The sequence below is a fragment of the Colias croceus genome, chromosome 10 (assembly GCF_905220415.1).
Source record: "Colias croceus chromosome 10, ilColCroc2.1".
Taxonomy (NCBI): domain Eukaryota; kingdom Metazoa; phylum Arthropoda; class Insecta; order Lepidoptera; family Pieridae; genus Colias; species Colias croceus.
The window spans coordinates 7722145-7743592 of NC_059546.1; the positions used below are offsets into that span (position 1 = coordinate 7722145).

The 21448-nt window shown below is 32.4% G+C and overlaps 1 protein-coding gene across 1 annotated transcript in view; it reads left to right on the plus strand.

Annotated features, from left to right (window-relative positions):
* Nucleotides 1-5748, plus strand: part of LOC123695042 (suppressor of lurcher protein 1-like) — a 48175-nt gene extending 42427 nt beyond the window's left edge. The window contains exons 11-15 of the mRNA XM_045640733.1: nucleotides 584-770; nucleotides 2271-2461; nucleotides 3280-3487; nucleotides 4498-4730; nucleotides 5628-5748. Coding sequence (XP_045496689.1) covers nucleotides 584-770; nucleotides 2271-2461; nucleotides 3280-3487; nucleotides 4498-4730; nucleotides 5628-5698 — 890 coding nt within the window. The 3' untranslated portion in view covers nucleotides 5699-5748. The remainder of the gene's footprint in view (nucleotides 1-583; nucleotides 771-2270; nucleotides 2462-3279; nucleotides 3488-4497; nucleotides 4731-5627) is intronic.
* The last annotated feature ends 15700 nt before the right edge of the window (nucleotides 5749-21448 follow it).

The window sequence follows — 21448 nt, forward strand, 5'->3', positions numbered from 1 at the left end:
AACATCGTATAAAAATACCATTACGGGAACGACGCACCGTTACAGCTTCGCCGTGCCATCAAGAATTCAGATCGGATAGAAGTACTGGCGGCAAATTGATCTCTCTTTTATATCCAGTCTTATCCTGAAAACGCACTGTCATTATTGCCTTTTATTATTTATTTTGTTTGCTTTGTGAACGGTGATAGATCATGAGTAGATAAGTGGGTAATAGTTAAGGTTATTTTTAATTGGAGTCTAACCTATACATATTATAGTCTAGTTCCTTTTTTTTCTGTTTACACAGAGTTTTCATAGTTTATTCTTAATATATGATCCACGTTAGATCTATACAAATAGACTCTGATCAGACTCGGATATTTTTTTAAATGATAACATACCTACCTATTGTGTCGTATTAAGCACAGTAGGCATAAGGCATGAGACAAAATAATTCACTCAAATCCAAAACTCATTCTAATTCAAAACACGCTCACATAATCGTTACAAATATCCAATTTTTGTTCTACAGACACCTTGTAATACATCAAATTTAGTAATCAAACCCCGTCAAACAATTTGTAACAAACTTCATCTATTACAGCGTCTTCATGCGACCAAGAATTCAGATCCGACAAAAGCACGAGTGGCAAATTGATTTCACCATTGTACCCCGCGCCGTATCCTCCGAAAACGCATTGTCATTATGACTTCTTAGCGAGAGGGCGTCAGAGGGTCAGGCTTGTGTTTGAGGACTTCAGCCTGCAGAGGGTTACAGGGACTATCATTGAGTGAGTATGATAAGCTTATTCTGAGGATCAGTGCTATGTAATTACCTTATTCGTTGGCCTATGCGTCTTTTACAGGCGGTTTATTGTGTCCTAGCAGAGTTTTCGGTGACCAAATATGTGATTTTACCTTATTAGTAGTGTGTAGATGCGATAAAATGATTGTGATGTGGTAGCGTTTTAGGGTGAATTCCGATTATTTAGTAGGTCAGCTTAGGTAATCAGGAAAATGTTCAAAAAAGAAAGTATGTTATAATACTCTTATGTGGTAATTAATAATACAACACAATAGATTAGTGTAATAGATTGTTTTATAAAGGTTGCTGAATATTTATAGCTTCTTTCTTCTTAGTTACATAATAATATGTATAACCTGTCGCTTTTAACGGTCTATACGATAACCATTAAACTTTCACACTGGTGTAAAAAATGAAAGCTCTCACAGTATTTCCAGGTAAGTGGGCGTAGGGTTGTCCCAAATTAACACTAATGACCTAACAAAATGCCCGTTCTACTTACCAAAAAATTCTCCACCGTTTTTTATTAATGTCGACACCATTAAAACGACGTTTTTATTCATGTTATATTAAATTGTTCACGCAATAAAACCATTTGTAAATAGAAATAATTATCTGGAAATATCGAATAAATTGAAGTCAAAGTGGAGGTCAAAGCTATTATCAGAAATAGATTTGTGCGTACTTTTATAAAACAAATTTATTTGAAACAGAATTTCCTTTAATTTATACTTGTTATGGAATATGTTATCATTATCTATCCTAATAATGTCTTAATAAAAACAAAATCTATTCTATTTTGTTGTCTATTGTATTCCTGTTTCCGTATCAAGCCATTTGTGATCATAATTGATGGAAAAACCCACTACTGAAGTAACATCATGCGTATAATAACATTATTTATGAATGAGGAAGGATATGAGTCTATTCTTATTCGCCTTTGTGTGGATGACACGGGCTATTTTGGAGGTAAAATTCACATTGAATGTGAACGACTATGTCCATAGATGTCTTTCGGAATTAGCTTTCAAAACTTATAAATATTTATAAGCAGTTATGTGCCATTTTAAAAAGAATATAAAGCTGTGCAAATATGAATGAAATTTTCTCTTGAAAATTCGGACTGATGTTTTATTTATTACCTATTAAAGTTAATTAGGTTATAAGCTTTAAGTAATGGTAGAGACAGAACGGCGTTGTGGTAAAATATTTGCAGTTTCGGTACCTCGTCTAATTTCTTTAAGTCTAAATTGTATAATATAAGAATACGCAAATAATAATTATTCTAATATTTTTTTGGCACACACGACCACACATTAAGATTTTATTACTTTGTATCATTTATTATGTTATTGTCGTGTTCTTATGTGAGTTTAAATAAATGGTTTCTTTGTTCTAAATTTAACATTAAACGTTCCTTACAAAGCTATTAATATTTCCTATTTAGTAACAAAAAACCTGTTTGTAAACAACACGCCCGTTACAGTTGCGAGAGCATGGATTCGCTCGACGTGTTTCTGGACGTCGACGGGAGATTAGAGAAAATGGCGTCGTTCTGCGGCAGCGACGTTCCGAAGGCAATAATGTCGAATGGACCAAAATTAGCAATAGATTTCAGGGGTGTTTACTCATCACGGTACAGCAGGGGCTTCAAGATCTCCTATTATTTCGTTGAAGGTAATTTTTTGAAGTGAAACTTCTTTAGGCATGTCATTCATGTCAACACCGTAACGTCATGGAGTAAGGCGACAATTTCGCATTAACGCTTCTTTTCAATTTGTTAATTAAATGTGTTGATAAATTAATTTTACGCTGATCTTTAGAAAGGTTATTTTTATCAACAGTATTCATTTGAGATATATATATAAACTTTGACGATCAAATTGTAATAGTTTAATATGTTGATTGTTGAAGTTTAAGCGTATACAAATTTGTTGTATAATCTCAAATGTGACACACAAAGGGTAAAGATATCAACCCCACTCACGTTAAACTATAACACCGCCATATGGACGAACATAAGTAGTAGTTAATCGCTTCGATAACTTCAAAAGAGCTCATACTCCTGTGGCTCTTGATTAAAATCCAAGGAATCAATAAGTGATTGTTCTCTCTTTGTGTGTATAAACATAGATAAAAATAGATGATAGAATATAAATCATATTCATAATCTTATAAAGATTAGAAGAAGAGTCTTCTTATCCAATAAATAAAAGTTTTATCACAGATGCAGACAAAATAATTACTAACTTATCTGGTTACTTAATATAAGTAGTTAAAGTTAGACTAGTACCTACTCGAAAAACAGAAATGTTTATATAAATAACACCAAAAAAAGTAAACAAAAAATATTGTCGTATTGAATCAATTTAGCTCATGGTAATGCAACAAAAATGACATACGAAACAGAGTCGTTTACAAAAAGATTACACCCGGACAAAAAGGTTACATTAAATTGAAATTTGGAGCACAATTTTTGCACTCATAAATTTCAGATTACGGCATCACGGCCGGGAAGCAACTATTGGAGTATCCATGTGCCTTCGTGTATAATAGCAGTGCGCGGGGGAGGGGGGTGGTGACGTCACCGAACCATCCGGGATTATACCCGCGTGATACGGAGTGCAATTATTTCTTCTATGGGACACATGATCAGAAGGTGCATCTGCATTTCAGCCATTTTGACGTGGAGGGCGTTCACCCGTAAGTTGTTCTTTTAGATACTGGAAGTTTTATGGCAAATACTGTTTATAGGGGAAGTGGGAATTTATGTTCTAAGGCTCTTATCTTTAGATCATTTTGGATTACTATTGACTTCATTTAGAAAATTACCTATATTTTCATCATAAATAAATTATTTAGACACAAAAAAATTAGGTGATGATCTTTGTCACAAAGTACAGAAATATAAATGTTTGGGTGACTTGTGATATTTCAATACAGTGAATTATTAAAGAGAGATAAAGAGGAGCGATATTAAAACGATAATCGGCTATATATTTTACTGTTTAAATAGTAATTTACTCATAGTTGTAAAAGTATAATATTTCATTGTGACTAGGTACTTGAATAAAATAAAATATTAGTTTATTACTTGAATATTATATATTTTATTACTTGAATGAAATAAAATATGGGGGTCTTCAAGCGTAGAGTGAACCTTCCCTAGAGGTACCTTCTAGGGAAGCGCGTACCATCTTAGACCACATCTCAGCTTAACATCAGGCGAGATTGTGGTCAAGCTCTTCCCTATCGTCAATAAAAAAAAAGAAAAAATATTAGTAAGTAAAATATAAGCTTGAAGTTCGTTGATATCATGTTGAAAAGGTTTAGAACAAAATAATTTATGCTAAGTTTATGCTATAGGTACCTACTTACTGTTATAGTACATTTTCATTTTTTTTATTTAACTTCAGTGTGTGTTTTTTTGTACAAAATGGAATTCTCTAGTATTGCACTACAAAATTATATACTTTTTGTTCCTTTTGCCTTGTTTGATAAATTTTTGTTTTTATTTCGGTCGAAATATACAAATACGAACCCATTCAATACAAACTACAAAGTAAAAAGTTCCATATAAAACACTTCTCTCTAATGTTTCTAGTAAAAGTATGGTTGCAAAATCGTATCAAAAAGGTACCATACAGCATTTACCCTGGTGATCGAATACTGCAAATGCCCTATTTAATAATACATTTTTTCTTCTTTCCTAGATGTGAGGTGGTATCAGCCAGCGACTATGTGCAATTCTCGAACGAGGTCAATTCCCGTGGTACTCGCCACTGTGGTCAATTAAAGGACCTCAAAGTGACATCGAAGAGAAACTTCTTCCGAATGACATTTAGGTCCAATGATCGACTGGATGGAACCGGGTTCAAAGCGAATTATATTTTTCTGAAAGATACTGAGTTGAATACTGTTAATATGCCCTCTATTGGTGGATGTGGTGAGTTTCGTCTAAGATTGGATAGAATAAGGTGTTTCATTAGTCCATTTGAAAGACATACATAAAAAATATAGGTAGAACTACATATATACATTATCTATAACACAGCTATAAGTAGAGATTTCGAGAGAGATTATACTTAAATGAAAGGAATTGATTTTAAAAACCTATGCAATAAATGCATGTATGATGCTCTAATTTATGACGTATTTATAAACTCTTGTACAGATTTGATAGACATTCAAACATGGATATTAAATATTAAAGAATTCAGCATGAAAAATGAATAAAAAAATAGGCACGATAGCTATTTTTTATATAGGTATAAAATGTAAAAAAAACAAACATTACATTACATTAACTATTAAATAAGGTATTTTTGTTCTTGCCTCTATGAAGATTAATTGAGATATTTAAAGCGGCTATAATTGTATAATTTAATAATTTGGGACTAGGCCAAAATTTCACTTTCACAGCTCGGTGATATATTATTCCCTTCTATTTTTATATAATTATCGTTCATCATACTATGTAGAAAAGTTCTTTATCTTTTCCTCTAGTCGTAACATTTTACGAAAAATCATTATTTTATCTAAGTATTTGCAGTTTTTTACAGTACAGACATCCAATTCTGTACATAATCTTACACCTTATGGTAACCACGGAATAAATTTTGTACAATTTAATGCTACACTAATAATTTTCTCATTAGGTTTATTTTACCTAAACCCGGTTGTTATTTTATTTTCTTTTATGTGTATATTATAAAAAAGTACATTCAACATTAAAATACAAGATTACCTTGATATTTTGAAAATAAATACGCATTAATTCATCCTTTCATTGTACAAAATTTTGTTTTAGCATGTTTCGAGTAAATAAATATTTTTTTTTCAGATGCACTATTCCATACAACGAAGATCACCGTGTTCTTACTGATTCTAGACTTGATCGTGGCTCTCAGATAAACAACGATTCCTACAGAGTTTTAAAGAAATAAATTATTACTGTTGATACATATGTGCGTTTTATTTCTCTTCATTACACTTAGGTAAAATCATTAGCCTAACCGTATGTGTGTCCCAAAATAAATATTTTGAATTAGATATGATTTTTCCTTCTCCTACTACCTGGTATAATACTTACCTAAAATACCTAGTGTTGTTAATAATAATGTTATTTTTTTGTGTATTTCTACTTGTTACAATATTGAATACAATATATTGAAACGAGTCTATATATTGAATACCTATTACCTATATTGAAAAGAGACTCAAAAAGCACATTTAGAAGTAAAGCATAAACGTTAATAAAACTTATAGCACATAATAACTTTCTTTTAACTTTAATTTAAATTAAGTGGACAATGAAACATATTAAGCCTACATAGGTACGTTATTACAATAGTAGAGAAAGAATCCCCTTACATACGAATACCTTCGCAGAGTTTAAAACAAACGGGTCATCAGAACATGAACTACACTACACAATACACAGAGCCTATTCGACCCGTAAACAAAGGTCACGTAACATAAAGACTAAGCAAGCACTAATTAAGGGTTCCTACAGGAAGGTATTTATCTAACAGTGAACTGGAGTTAGTCTTTAAGTTCTAGAAGAGCAATTAGGGGTTAACTGTTGACTAATTTTGGTATGGTGTAGCTATTGATGTGATCTAAACGTTTAATGCTACTGATTAGTGATTATGTCACATCGAACTAGTTGAGACCCGTGGTTTTACCGGCATTGCTCCGCTCCTATTGATAGCGTGATGATATATAGCCTTCCTGGATAAGTGGGCTATCTAACACTGAAAGATTTTTTCAAATTGGATCCGATTCATTCGATCATTCTTGAGATTAGCGCGTTCAACATGCTCTTATAATGTAGTGTAATTTCATTGCATCAAATTTAACCCATTAGATACCTAGTCTATTTACTGAGGAAGGCTATAGGCTATATTATAATAGCGGAGCAATGCGTGTAAAACCGCGTGGCACAGCTAGTTAATTAATACAATTTTTCGATTCACACCTACACCTACACCTAGTACGTACTAGTGTGTGTAGGTGTGTTGTTCTATTATAACTACTACATATTTTATTGTTATAGGGGAAAGAAGTAAGGTATGAATTTTCTTCGTGACAGTACAAAAGGATGTTAATATACTATGACATATTAATGCATCGAGCGTACGTAAACTATACACGTGGCTTCTTTGAAATTTTTTGCTAAAAATAAACAGACTTAGCTTGTAACAAAATGTTAAATCTATTAACCTATCCTTCATCGCACTAAGCATGTGATTTATTACAGTAAATAAAGTGTTTTAATAACAATCGAATAACTTACTATATTGGGAAATTCTTTAAAAAGAAAATACACGCAGATTTATATTTCACATATCCTTAACGATACAATTAATTATTAAACCACGTTTCTAAATTCCGAGAACACACCTCACTCCACCCGTCAAGTAAATATCCTAAAGGCCACCAAAAATGTAGTCCAACCTTATTCCAAATGTCTCTTATCTTTGTGCCCAGCTTCTATTTGAAAAGGACACGTAAAGTACCCATTCAAAAACCTACTAACCCAGTGTCAACGTAACTACAAATGTTATTTATATACAAATAGGATGAAATTAATCTGTTTATCCCGGGGCTTATCAACTTTCAACGTTAAGGTGGGAGTGATGAAGTTATTTTACGATGTTTTAAATAGTAATGAAATAGTTTTCATATCTTTATAAATCCATCCAGATCTCCCACTATCAGTATACTAAGCGCGAAGGAACTTGTTGTTTTTCATACACTGATCACGTAAAAAATACTTAAACAAAAAAATTAAGTCAATTTTTTTTTGCTTAATTTTTCCTTAAAATCCATTTTTTTCTTCTCTAACTTCATGCAGCCGGCATATACCGCTTCAAATCGCATAATCTTAAAAGATAGCTCACGTGCAGGTGGCAAAGTTGGTTGGGTTGCTTGTTAGGGGTCTACACATATAGTTTTAAAAATTTATCTATTTGTAAAAAAAATGCGTTTGGAATTTTATAAGTATTTTTTAACATAGGTACTCAGCGTATGCAAAACTATAACCTCCATTGGGCTTAGTATACCAACGGTGTGACACCCTGTATAATTAAGGTACTGTTCATTAAATATTGCTGTTGAAAGAATGTGGCATTTGTATTTATAATTTCTATATAAAATATTATTTATTATAATGTATCTCATTCGTAACATTACTCTTTTGTCTTTGTATATGTTCAATCACCTAAATGAGCTAAAAACCGAAAACATTATTTTCTAAATTCAATAACATTGTTTTCGTGAGATCATTAGATAAAATAATATCAAGTATCTTTACTAGAAGAAGCTTGTTTGAGCACAACTAGAGCTAGAATACTGTTTTTGTAAAACATTCTTTGAAGATATTCTAAACAATAATAAATATCTTTATGTTTAAACAAACATATAATTAGAAACCTCTAAGATATTCTTTCAGAAAATATATTATGTATCACAACAAAATAAACAATGTGTTATAAATATCCACAGTTATTATTTATTTCACTACAACTCTATAAAATAAAAAATGTTTCTAAACAGAAAAATACATTTTGTTTATAATTCACACTAGGAGTTAACTAATAAATTTAAAAAAAAAATAATATAAAGATACAGAGCACTATTACAAAACTCTTTCGCTAGAATTAATTTCGAAGGATTTCATATAAAAGTTTATAGCGGTACTTATCTTTGGAGCGGGTGCAAAAATTTTATCTCTTTTGAGCCTAGAATAAAATTTTTTTTATAGCACAGCCAAATCCATACTAATATTATAAATGCGAAAGTAACTCTGTCTGTCTGTCTGTTACTCAATCACGCCTTAACTACTGAACCAATTTGCATGAAATTATGTATAGAGATATTTTGATTCCCGAGAAAGGACATAGGATAGGTTTTTGTGTCGTGTATAACACGATGTTATATAATCTGTACGCACCTTTACAGTTAAGAATTGATAGAATAAAATTGTATTGAAAATGAATTAATTTTTAAACCAAAATTCCCCAATTAATGTTGAGGCATATAATATGTATAACGCACAGAATACCCTTTCGTAGTTATAATTAAAATTTCTCAATCCTCCTACTCACTATTTTATACAATACATACCTACATAATATTTTACAGCACAGAGCAATAATTATGTAATATCTAACAGAACATACATACATACACATACCTACAACAAAACATTCCATTCACCGTACTATGTTTCTGAAATTGTCTATTAATGCGCATCTATTTACAGTATGTATGTATGTATCTGTAAACATGCAAACAGTCGTAATGTGCTGAGTACAGTACGTTTCGAGGATTAAACACATATAAACAGTTATCGAGTGGAGATTCTATTCAAGACGAGTTTGCACATATAGTATTGTGTGTGCGTTGTTTGAGTGAAATAGATTATATTTACATTGTGAATTAATTAACAAATACACATAAAAGTATACGATGTGGTAGATATTCATGGAACAACGATTAATCCATACTAATATTATAAATGCGAAAGTAACTCTGTCTGTCTGTCTGTTACTCAATCACGCCTAAAATACTGAACCAATTTTCATGAAATTTGGTATGGAGATATTTTGATACTCGAAAAAGGACATAGGCTACTTTATATCCCGGGAAAATGACGCAATCCCGGAAATCCCACGGAAACGGGAAATATGCGGGTTTTTCTTTGACTGCGCGGGCGAAGCCGCGGGAGGGAACCTAGTATTATAATGAATAGCACAACAAAACATAAAGACACACTCCATAAACAGTTTTTCAGGCTCCTGAAAAACTGTTTTTACTATTTTGGGAGCCTAGGGTCATTAATATCAGGTAATTTATTTATTTATAAACTTCACCGATTTTGGTCATATCGTAATAATAAATATTAGGTACCTAGGTTCTACACTTTTATCAAATACTTGCATTTTTATCTAAATATATTTTTGGGGCAAATCTCTAAGTATACGCAGGATATAATAGTGTACAAAAATGCGCCTAAATATCTAAATATCCATTGATGATAAAAATAAATATTTACATACAGACTACAGTAGCTCTATATTTTTTTACTAAGAAAGTTCAATGGACAAGAAGATGTAGCACCGAAATCTTTGTAAAATCTATCGACTACTACTATAAGTACAATTGGAAAAATTCATCACCTTTTAGATTCGACCTTCAAGGTCGTTGTTATTATAACAAATATGATAAGCACTTCATCATTTATTACATCATCATATATGTACAAAAGTTTTGTACGATTTTTATCAATAATATAATATTATCTAAAAGCTATCGTGTAGTGTTTCAAGTTTATAAATTATTAATAATTCGAATACATTAACAGCACACATCCATGTCCTTTGGGAAATAACAATCTATATTGGTTAAACTATAGTACACGACTAGTAGAGTATAAGGTATTTATTGTAAAGAAATAAATCATTTTACGTAGAATTGGTTTTATTTTAAAGGTTAATCATGCCAAAGCTACCATGTTTAGCATAAACCGATTTCCTTCTGTATGCGTATGCAATCAACGTAAAACAAAGTGAGCCCTTTAGGAAGGTTTTTTAACGAGCTAAAGTGGGAGTCGAGCATGCTTCGGCACGAATTGGGCCACGCTCGCACCGGGGAAGGTACCACACCCTCACAGAATATCGGCGCCATAGTGACAGTTTACTGTCGCGTTCCGTACGGTGAGTGAGGGGTCCGGAGGCCCACATCCCTTCCCATCCCCTACCCATCCTCTCCTTCCCTATCCTCATTCCCTCCTATCCTCGCCCCTTCTCCCTAAATCCTTCCAAATCCCTATGAGGGTAGCAACACATCCACTTCCCAGTGGAGTGGATGCTTATGGGCGGCGTGTTTCGCTTAACACCAGGCGACGCGTCTGCTCGGTTGCTAACCTATAGCATAAAAAAAAAAAAAAAAAAAAAAGAGCATTTTAATTTGCCCTTACTCCGCCCTGCATGAGTTTGTGTGACCTATTATATTTTAATGAACAAACCAGCTTGGTGTTACAGTACTTTAAATATTTTTTAAGTCTAATACAATATAGTTTAATTAAGTCTAATATAGTGAAAAAATAGACTATACGCAAACAAGTAGCGACCGCAAACACAGTCTTTAGTTAACTAGCTGTGCCACGTGGTTTTGCCCGCATTGCTCCCCTATAATATAATATAGCCTTCCTCAGTAAATAGACTAGGTATCTAACAATGAATTCATTTTTCGAATCTACTTGCGATTAGAGCGTTAAAGCAAACAAACTCTTCAGCTTTATAATATTATTTTTAGATAAGATAAGTACTATTAAGAGTTACCTATAACTCAGTGCTAAATTAATTTATGCATATTATTAATTACCAACCAAATTACTGTAAGGTGTAAACTATTAATTTCAAAATATCTCTAAGGTAATTGTTCTCAGAGAATCTGCGGATTTTCGACGAATTACAACATGAAATTATGTTTAAGAAATACCGGCAATTTTGGGTGTTCAATGTTCATACATAAATGATAAATCTTGGATTCTCGCGGGAGCCACACATCAGATCTGCACAGTTGTAATTTATACTGCTTTGTTATGTGCCTTCTAAAATTTAACATAAATATTAACGTTATTCAGATTTTAAACGTATTTCTAGATTAATAGAAATTAGTTTTCTTTGAATGTTCTTAATGTGTACCATTACACGTTATCTTGTTTCATATAAGTAATAAAAGATGAACAAAAAATGTAAATTATTATGTTTAGATAATATATTATTTGTAGCAATACCTATATTAATTATAACAAGTATCTTTCCACAGATAAGAAAAATAACAAGGAAACAGTCGTGATTGTTCGTGGTGACAAATTTTCCTATCTTCAAAATGAATGTTGTATTAACAATGGATTGATTGATACTTCCTAAGAGGGCGTTATAAAGCGTAGTACATAATGCACACATAAAATATAAATGTAGCTTTTTGAAACAAAATATTATTATACTCAAGGTGTATTTACAATGGACGATTATAATTATTAAAATCAAACTATAAAGACTAAAGTTATGCTTTAGATTTTCTCAATAATATTCAAACTACAGAAGAAACAATTTTCAAAACGTAATCTATCCATTACATAAAAACTGAAATATAATCATATTATCCAATTTTTAATACTTGTTAGAGTTCAGTTTAGTCATAGTATAAAGAGATACGATTTAGTTTCATACACCCGGGCATAAACATAGAAATACGATCAAAATGTAAGGCTATTTCCTCTTACCTTTTCTTTTTGTTTTGAAATCATTCACCCCACTTAATGTAAAGCCTTCTTTCTAACCACTAAAACAACAACCCTGGGGCAGTGTGTAAAAGGCCTTACATGATTCTGTAAGATTTATGTCCTAGCACGGAGGCCACAAAGTTGTTCTGTTTTTATTAAATTTCGCAAACTTCGCAGACAAAACTCTTTGTCCTAAAATATATTTAATAATCGTTCTTTAATGTGGAAGAGTTATGAGTTTAATAAGATAAGATATGGGACTATTAGTTTTTTTAGAAATAATTTTGTAAGATAAGTTCTTCTTTTGATTCGAATAGCATTGTAATCTCAACTAATATTATGAAGGTTTATGAATATAATATACATAACATCATCAATGAAGCGTTGCAAAAATTGGGAAAATATTCCCTTACGTTGTAAGTCAATATCTTAAAGATAAGTAATGTACCTACTTTTATAACTTAAAATCTATTTTAATAGTAACTTAACCAAGTATGTTATTAATGTCAACCTCACAGATTTTTTTTTGTTTTTTTTTGTTTTGGTGTACCTATAAATACTCTCGCAAGTAAAGACGCAGGCTCTCATTAGATCTATCGAATAAAACTACCGTAACTTGACACTACATAAGGCACTGTAACCACTGCGCCTAGTCATCGCGAATAAAGACGAGACACACTATAATTAACTGAAGTTTATTCTCTACTAAACACCGTCAATACCAAGAGAAAGGGATTTTAATAAATTCCACCAAACGTTTAAACCATTCACATGAAAGCTTTAATTTCCTGTGTAGTTCGTTTCAACTGTTCCTTTGTCTTACATAGTGGTTTGAAGCAAACGTGCGATTTTATAGTCTATAAAATTTGCGACTTTTAATTTAATCGCAAATCAGGTGTGCCATAAAATCCTAATGGATCGTACTAGCAACTCCAAGAGACTGAAATGAAATGTATAAGACATAGGCACTAGTGGTATTATGGAATTTTTTTCTTAATTGCCATTGGTCTGATAACATAGTTACGAGAATTTTAATACTCTCCTTTTTTTATTTTAGCTCATGTCTAGGAATAATTATTGCATTAAATAAGCTGAATTTTATTGTAGTTTATACTGGTCATCGAACCATAAATAATGTTAGACTAATTTCTACCGTGAACTTTACATCTTGTTAAAACCAAAGCTATATAAAGTGGTTGAGTTAATGAGGCAAAAAATCGCAAGTCTGCAACGCCAAACGTAGATATACGATTCAATAGCTATTCATTACATTTAGTCCCTCATGTAGGTTACGTTTAAATTGTTTAAAAGAACACATTCTCTTTATAGTTTACTTTCAAGCATTTCAATGTTTTCTTTTTTAATGAGTTTATTTTTTCAATTGCCTTTTTAATGACCCAAACCAAAACCGCAGATACTCTGATTGACATGGGGTGTGGATTCAATATTTTGTAATACTATATTTTTCTGTAATTATGTTTTTTCCGGCATTACCATATAAAAAATATTAGCTTCCCTTATAATAATTTACCTCAGTAGAAGCACAGAATAATAACTAGTAGCTAGCGTAGAAGTAGCTTTTAGATATTCACCCAACAAATTATCACAATTCATACTACGAAAGCGAAGTTCTTATTTTTTGGACCTCAATTTAAAGGATTTCTGTACTATTTCGCCAGTCGCCCGAATAACCTTTATAAGTTCCAAAATAAGTTCCCGCTTAATGCGGGTTTTGGGTCTAATCTGGGTATTTGTCGAATGTTAAAATGTTTATATAAACTTGCTGAATGAAGTCATATATTTTCTACATAAAATAAAATTACAGTCATAAAACATATTGAAGAAATCTCCACATTAAATACGGTATTATTTATCTACGTATTTTTATCTATTTAGAATACTAGCTTTCCGCCCGCGGCTTCGCCCGCTTTGTGCTTTAAACTATCCTATCTCTCAAGTTGGATCGAACTGCACATGGTGTGCGAATTTTATTGTAATCGGTTAAGTGGTTTAGGAGTCCATTGAGGACAAACATTGTGACACGAGATTTATATATATTAAGACTAGCTATGCCTCGCGGTTTCAGAGGTGGACGATCCCATGACGAACCCGAACAAGTTGGTATTTCTATAGATGTCACTCTAGTATTTAAACTACCTACATCACCGCCGAGTCACCGAGTGTTCAATTGGTTCAGTGGTTTTCACGTGAGAGAACAACAAATATACATACACACATCCACACACTTTCACGTTAGATTTGTCAAAATCTGATATATAGCTTTCCAATCTAGCTTTTTATTTTATTTATAACGATATTAATAATAGCTTCCTTGGAACCGTACCGATATATTTATTACATACTCTCTTCTAAGCGACACTTACAAAATAACAGTTTAAAACCGTTTCAAGCGTTTACACATTAGATTTTGCACCGTAATCCAGTACTTTAATAATCTAGAAGTAAAGTAATACATTATTCCATAAGTACGATCCATGCGGGAACTCTTGCGACGTCCTCAGGAATAGCCGTGGCCTGAATAATTTACTTGTCCGAGCCCCATCTCACTTCATTTTTAATATACACATTTTTGTCAGGCTTGAGGAAATCGTTTCGACGAGAATTCAAGATATTCAGATAATAAGCGAGAAATGTAAAGTAAAATGTTAATAAATGAGTTCCTTTACAATCGTTATTCTGTTACAATCCTATCCTATCCTACTAATATTATAAATGCGAAAGTTTGAGAGGATGGATATATGTGTATGTGTAATGTGTATGTATGTTCTCTTTCACGCAAATACTACTGAACCGATTAAAATGAAATTTAACACACATATAGACTGAGGGTAACTTGGTATAACAAATAGGATAGGTTTTATCCCGGAAAGCTCACGTTTATTATATATCATAGTTGTTAGATTTCGAACAAAATTACATAATTGCGTATAGTGCTACACTAATATTAAGTGATCACTTGAATTAAATGGAAACTTGGGTCACCTAATATACTTAGTACATTTACTTAGTCTCAGAATGAGACTATTACTATTATTTACCAGTTAATTTGATTAGAACTACCCAATACCCATTATAGTCCAAATAATGATTATTTTTAACAATAGAGATACGAAGGATAAAAACTGTGTTTACATCATCCAAATAAATAAGCAACAGCTTGTGGATATTTCAATTTATCACATTAGTATAATATCGATATATTAAAATACCTTTACTAATATCAAAATGCTGAAGAGTTTGTTTGTATCGTTCAACGCACTAATTTCAGTATTCGAGTCCGATTTCAATAACTCTCTCAGTGTTATATTATGTAAACATTGATCGAGGAAGACACATAGGAGCGGAGAAATTCAGGGAAAACCTAAGGGCACAGCTAGTCTAGTATAAATTAATTTATTGCAGCAGTGCGTTATAGGATTTCATTTTTAATTCAATTGAAAGTTCTCAAATTCACGGAATTCATTCAGTTGCTATTGCGAATTTGAGACCTTTTCAATCAGCATCAATTACACTCATTCAAAGATAATTCTTTGCCAGGCTTTGAATTCATATAAGTAAATTCAAATTATAGAAATTTCTATAAGCTGTTACATGTACCGCCTTGGTTAAAGCGTGATTGTTGAACAAAGGGGTTTTGGATTCGCTTCTAGAATATGTAATAGAAAGTCGTGTTAGATACAGCACTTATGACACAAACTCATAGAAATCTAAATATGTCTTGTTATTTAGATTTCTATGTTGCCGTTTTGTTTCAATAAATGAACAGAAATTAACTGATAATATTATTATATTATGCATAAATAATAATCGAGATTGACATCTTTTACTGCTAACAGTCCATTCATCCGCAAAAAAAAATTGATAACTCCACAAATTATTTCAGTCCATATTATTTTGCAGGTATCTAACAATCAGATGCGAAGTATCACTACATAGTATAAAACAAAGTCGCTTTCTCTGTCCCTATTTCCCTATGTCCCTTTGTATGCTTAAATCTTTACGAAAAAACTACGCTACAGATTGTGATGCGGTTTTTTTTAATAGATGGAGTGATTCAAGAGGAAGGTTTTAGTATATAATTAATTAGGTTTTAGAAAAAGTGGGCGAAGCCGCGGGCGGTAAGCTAGTAGCAATATAATTTACATACACATTAAATTAGTATGAGTTTCAGTACCTATATCGTATATAATAAACACTGATATATAACTAATCTAATAATACAAGTATGTTGTCTACATACTTCTCAAAATATTCAGTACCTAAGTAATTAGTAATGGGCCCTCTTCACAATGGGCAATGGGCGTTGGGCGAGTAGAGCCGTCGTCGTAGATGCCGTAGTGCCGTAGTAGTATTAGTAATTGTAGATGTTTACTCATAATCGCCGTAATGGTGGCAACATCGACCATCATTTGTTGGGCCAACGCTGCCCATTGTGACGATGGCCCATAAGAGTTAGAATATATCACATCGAGATGACATACGAACATTTTGCGTTGATGGCGCGACTAATGACAAACGTTTTGCGGTTTTACTTAGATTAGATTGTGGACTATTTGTAATTATACAAGGCCTTGATATACCAAATAACTCATTTCAGTTAGCTGTTACGTTAGTGTACGTACTTATGGATTGTATAGGTAAACTTTGTAAAGAGAAAACTGGATAGAAACAAGTCGGAACATACCCCGATAATGTTAAGGGATAAGAAAATTATTATTCTTAATAGCATCCTAGAATAATAATGTTAGTTCATAGTTGTTATTTAGTTCTTTATTCATTAAAGCACTTATATACTTAGTACATTTACTTACCTAATATACTTAGTCTTAGTATAAATTAATAGTGCATAGTAATATATTGACTCTGCGTCTGTACTATGCTGATAATAAAGGTATTCCTTCTTCATCTAGGTTAGTAACAAATTAGGTCTCAAAGTTTTCTAATTTAGAAGTCAATAAGCGTCCCAGTTTATAAAAATTACACTTATTTTGAGTGAAGCTGTACTTTAGATTTCGATTAGTACAAGATAAAGTAAAATTTAGCATAAAATATTTCAACAGATAATTTACATTCCTCAATTATATCTCTACTTTTTGTATACCTATCCTTTTGACAAAGGTTCCAGAAATGCTATAATAACGTCATTTCTTTACGAAAAATTTGACGAAAACCTTTTATCTGTCTGTGAAATTACTTCGAGAAATTACTAAAGAGGATTGCTAATGAGATCATTTTGAGTGTTATGACGCAAATCATTTATGGAATTGCCTCTCTTATTCGCACAGAATGTTACATTTTTATAAAGGAAAACACATTTTGGTTTAAATTGCATCATACAAAAGAATGTATATTGTATAATCATGATTTGGTCGTGGTTTATTTAAGAAACGTCTCCGGAAATCCGACTATACCTTACAAGATTTTTTTTATAATAAGTATCAAGTTACCTATGTCATGCGTTCAACAAGACTATTTAAATTGTAAATTATTTACAAAAAAATGTATACAGACAAAAGAAGTCAACAAATGTATTGAATGTAAAATAATAAAACGTTATTGAAAACGTGTGGGAGTTAAATGTTTTATATAATAACTCGTACGTTTATACATGGACTATCAATCCTTTTTCCTTGACAAGGGTCGTGGTGTGCGCTGTGATAACGTTACTTTAAATAAAATGTTTTTCAAGTTAGGGATTATGATGTACAGGTATTAAATTAAATGATTGTCTAAAATATTATATACTAGCTTCCGCCTGCGACTCCGTCCGCGCGGATGTCGGTCTTCGCGTGGATGGTTTATTTATCCATTTTGCGTAACTCTGACAATGACATTCTATAAATATCTATTGGACCCAAATACGGTTAGGCTTATAATAATACGCAACGTGTGTTCTCGGTTCAACAGAACAACGTCTATGGATAAAACTGAAAAATTAAGATTATTTTTTTTCTACGTATTTTTACAGGATAAAAAGTATCCTATTTTACGCCCAGGATAATAAGGTATAATTGTACCAAGTTTCATCGAAATCGAACCGTTAGTTTTCACGTGATGTCTTCACATACAGACAGACAGACAGACAGACAAAAATTTTTTTAATCACATATTTGGGTTTGGTATCGATCCAGTAACATGCTATTTATTTTTTCAATATTTTCAATGTACAGAATTGACCCTTCTACAGATTTATTATATGTATAGATGTAATGTAATGTAATAATAGATTTGAATTCAGTTTCACTTGATTTCTTTCATTGTAATATTAGTTTAGAGATAGAAGATATTACTCGAGGATATACGTATAAAAAAACAATGTATTGATTTGAGTAGGTAATTGTGTTTCTTGATAAGTACAAAACTCGAACGAAACTCAAAAGATCAATTCATCGTACTGTGTTGACTTATTAAACAGTTAAAATCTTTCAACAAAACAAATATAATTCCGGTATAATAAATAAAAATAATATAAACAAATTACGGTGCAAATACAACAATGGCATCTACAATGTTATGAACCAATATTATGACAATTACCTATGAACCTTTAAATTTAGGTCCTACATGTAAATAAGCATTTAATATCTTCCACTCATGTCTTACTGCGCGACCACACACTCGACGAGTGGTATGGGAAGTAACGAGGAAAGTAGGCAGAGACATAGTGTGGACACGTTACTCGTCATGCCACTCGTCGTGCTCATCGTCCTGCTCACTGCTCCCTATTTTGTCGGTATTTGCGCACGAGTCAAAGGACCGGCAATACGAGTGCGAAATGAGGAGCGTCGCGATTAATCGCGCGAGTAGAGCAGTGTGTGGCCAGAGGGCAATGTCGCGGCGAATAACGGCAGCGCGATAAGCAGAGCGATGAGCAGCACGAGTAGCATAGTGTGGCGGCGACATTAGAGTGGAGACCGCGGCTCGGCAAACGTAGCGTAGGACGCCCTGCTACAAGGTGGAGTGACGGCATCCGCAGGGTTGCTGGGCATAACTGGCGGCAACGAGCGAACGACCGGTGTCAGTGACGTGCCATGACTGAGGCCTATGTTCAGCAGTGGACAAATGTAGGCTGATAATGATGATGATGACGATGAATCTGTCTTGACAGCTTTCAAATGAAGAAATAATATGACGCAGTTCATAAATTTATTACTAATAGACTATTAATTGGTACATCTACGACGTAAATTTGATTAGTGGAACCGAAGTTAAGGTAGGTAAATGAAATACTCCATCAACCTGACTATTGCAGGCATAAATCAAAAGCCATGATTGCCGGACGGCTGAATGAATAAAGATTATTAAGCAGATGTGACAATGTGAGAAATAAATAAATATTTTATGCTACATACTTGTATTTAGATACCCAATAACCTGAGATAACCAATATTTACAATAAAAGAACAAAATTAATATTATCATATACATTATGATTCGGTTAGTGAAAATTATACTAAATATATCCATACTAATATTATAAATGCGAAAGTAACTCTGTCTGTCTGTCTGTCTGTTACTCAATCACGCCTTAACTACTGAACCAATTTGCATGAAATTTGGTGTAGAGATATTTTGATACCCGAGAAAGGACATAGAATAGGTTTTATCCCGGAAATCCTACGGGAACGGGTTTTTCTTTGAAAACGCGGGCGAAGCCGCGGGCGGAAAGCTAGTACTGTATATGATACAGTCAAATCTTTCTGTAATAGGCAAGTAAAACAATAGCGAGTTTTACTTGCCCATTACAGAAAGGTTTAAGTGTCAAATTCGACCCAGTAGGTTAGGTTAGGTTTGAACTGCGACCCTCACGCACGAGCCGAGCGAGCGAAGCGAGGTTTTGACTGTAGCATATATACTGCCAAATAAGTAAAACAGAAATCGAAAAATAAGCCACAAAATTTTCACCTTAATCTGATTATATTAGTTGCCTTTGTAACTTACCTATATAGCACGCTTCAATATTATATGACAGGCTTACCCTGTCAATGGATTGCGGTTAAGCAAAGGAGATAATATTTAGCGACAGGAAAGTCTAAGGAAGGAAGTTTCCTTGTATCAATGGTTCATATAATATCATTGAACAGAATTTAGGGTGCTATGTATGAACGACTAAAATGTTCATGAATTTAAAAATATTTTATGAATAAACTTTTTTACGATGATGAGATCAGCCATGAAGAGACTGTCTATTTACCTATTTAAAATCATTTGAAAGCTAAGTAATTTAGGCTCCACTTCGACCAGCTTATCACGAAATTATCTCCTTGAAAGTGGAAACCCGCTAGTGGATTTGAACACAAAGCTAGTATTACCATAGAGTGCCACAGATAATATTATAATACTATGTATTCATAATTTAATGCATCTGTATAATATTGACTTATTCTATGTCACGTCGCAACAGTCGACTGAGTCAATCACACGTATCCAAACATCTATTGTTGTGTTATCAGACGCAACCAGACCGGCTCTAGCTAAACGTTCATATTCCTACGAATATCATTTCATACCTGACTAGCGTAAGATTAAACCTATTGATATTCGGAATTAAATTTAATCCAAATTCTATAATTTGGAACTGGAACACGTGACTTCGTAAATCTTATATTTGTGATAAATTCATTGATCAAAGCACATTCTGAATATATATTCCCCTATATTTTAACAATTTAAGATCTACTTTTATCGTTTTAATAATTGATAAAAAACTGAACCAAAAACTGAACATACCATTACATGACCATAATATGTGATAACCACCTATCCAATTGCCTTGCATTGCATGCATTAGAATTGAGATCACATATATGTGCGAATATTATTTTAAGACAATAATATATAGCTACATGCCTTTTCATAGTGTGTATCAAGTTTTAAATTAACCATTATTATATTGTGTCCAACGAAAACAGAGCTATCTAGGATAAAATACGGAAGCAAACACAAAATGGCTATGTTTGCAGTACTCACGATTGTTCCACTAAAAATCCATAGATGGCGCTTATTTAAACGTTTCAAAATCAAATTCATTATGTAAAATAGTGTCGATACTTGAATAAAATAAAAGTCTAGTGCACATGACTAGATGCTGAATTCACCTTGTTGTACGTATTTAACTGTAATACATTACAGGAGAGTACAATAAACATGTAGATACAGAAATGTTAAGTTTCCTTCTAGTACGTAAACATATACAAACCTTCACTAAATCATAAAGAAATATCATTAGCTAGGTATGAATTTCATTTCACTAAAATAAGAACAACTTATTTCAATTTACAACTATAATATTTAAGCAACAATCGATACAGACATACTCTAACATTTCTTAAAAATTATATCCT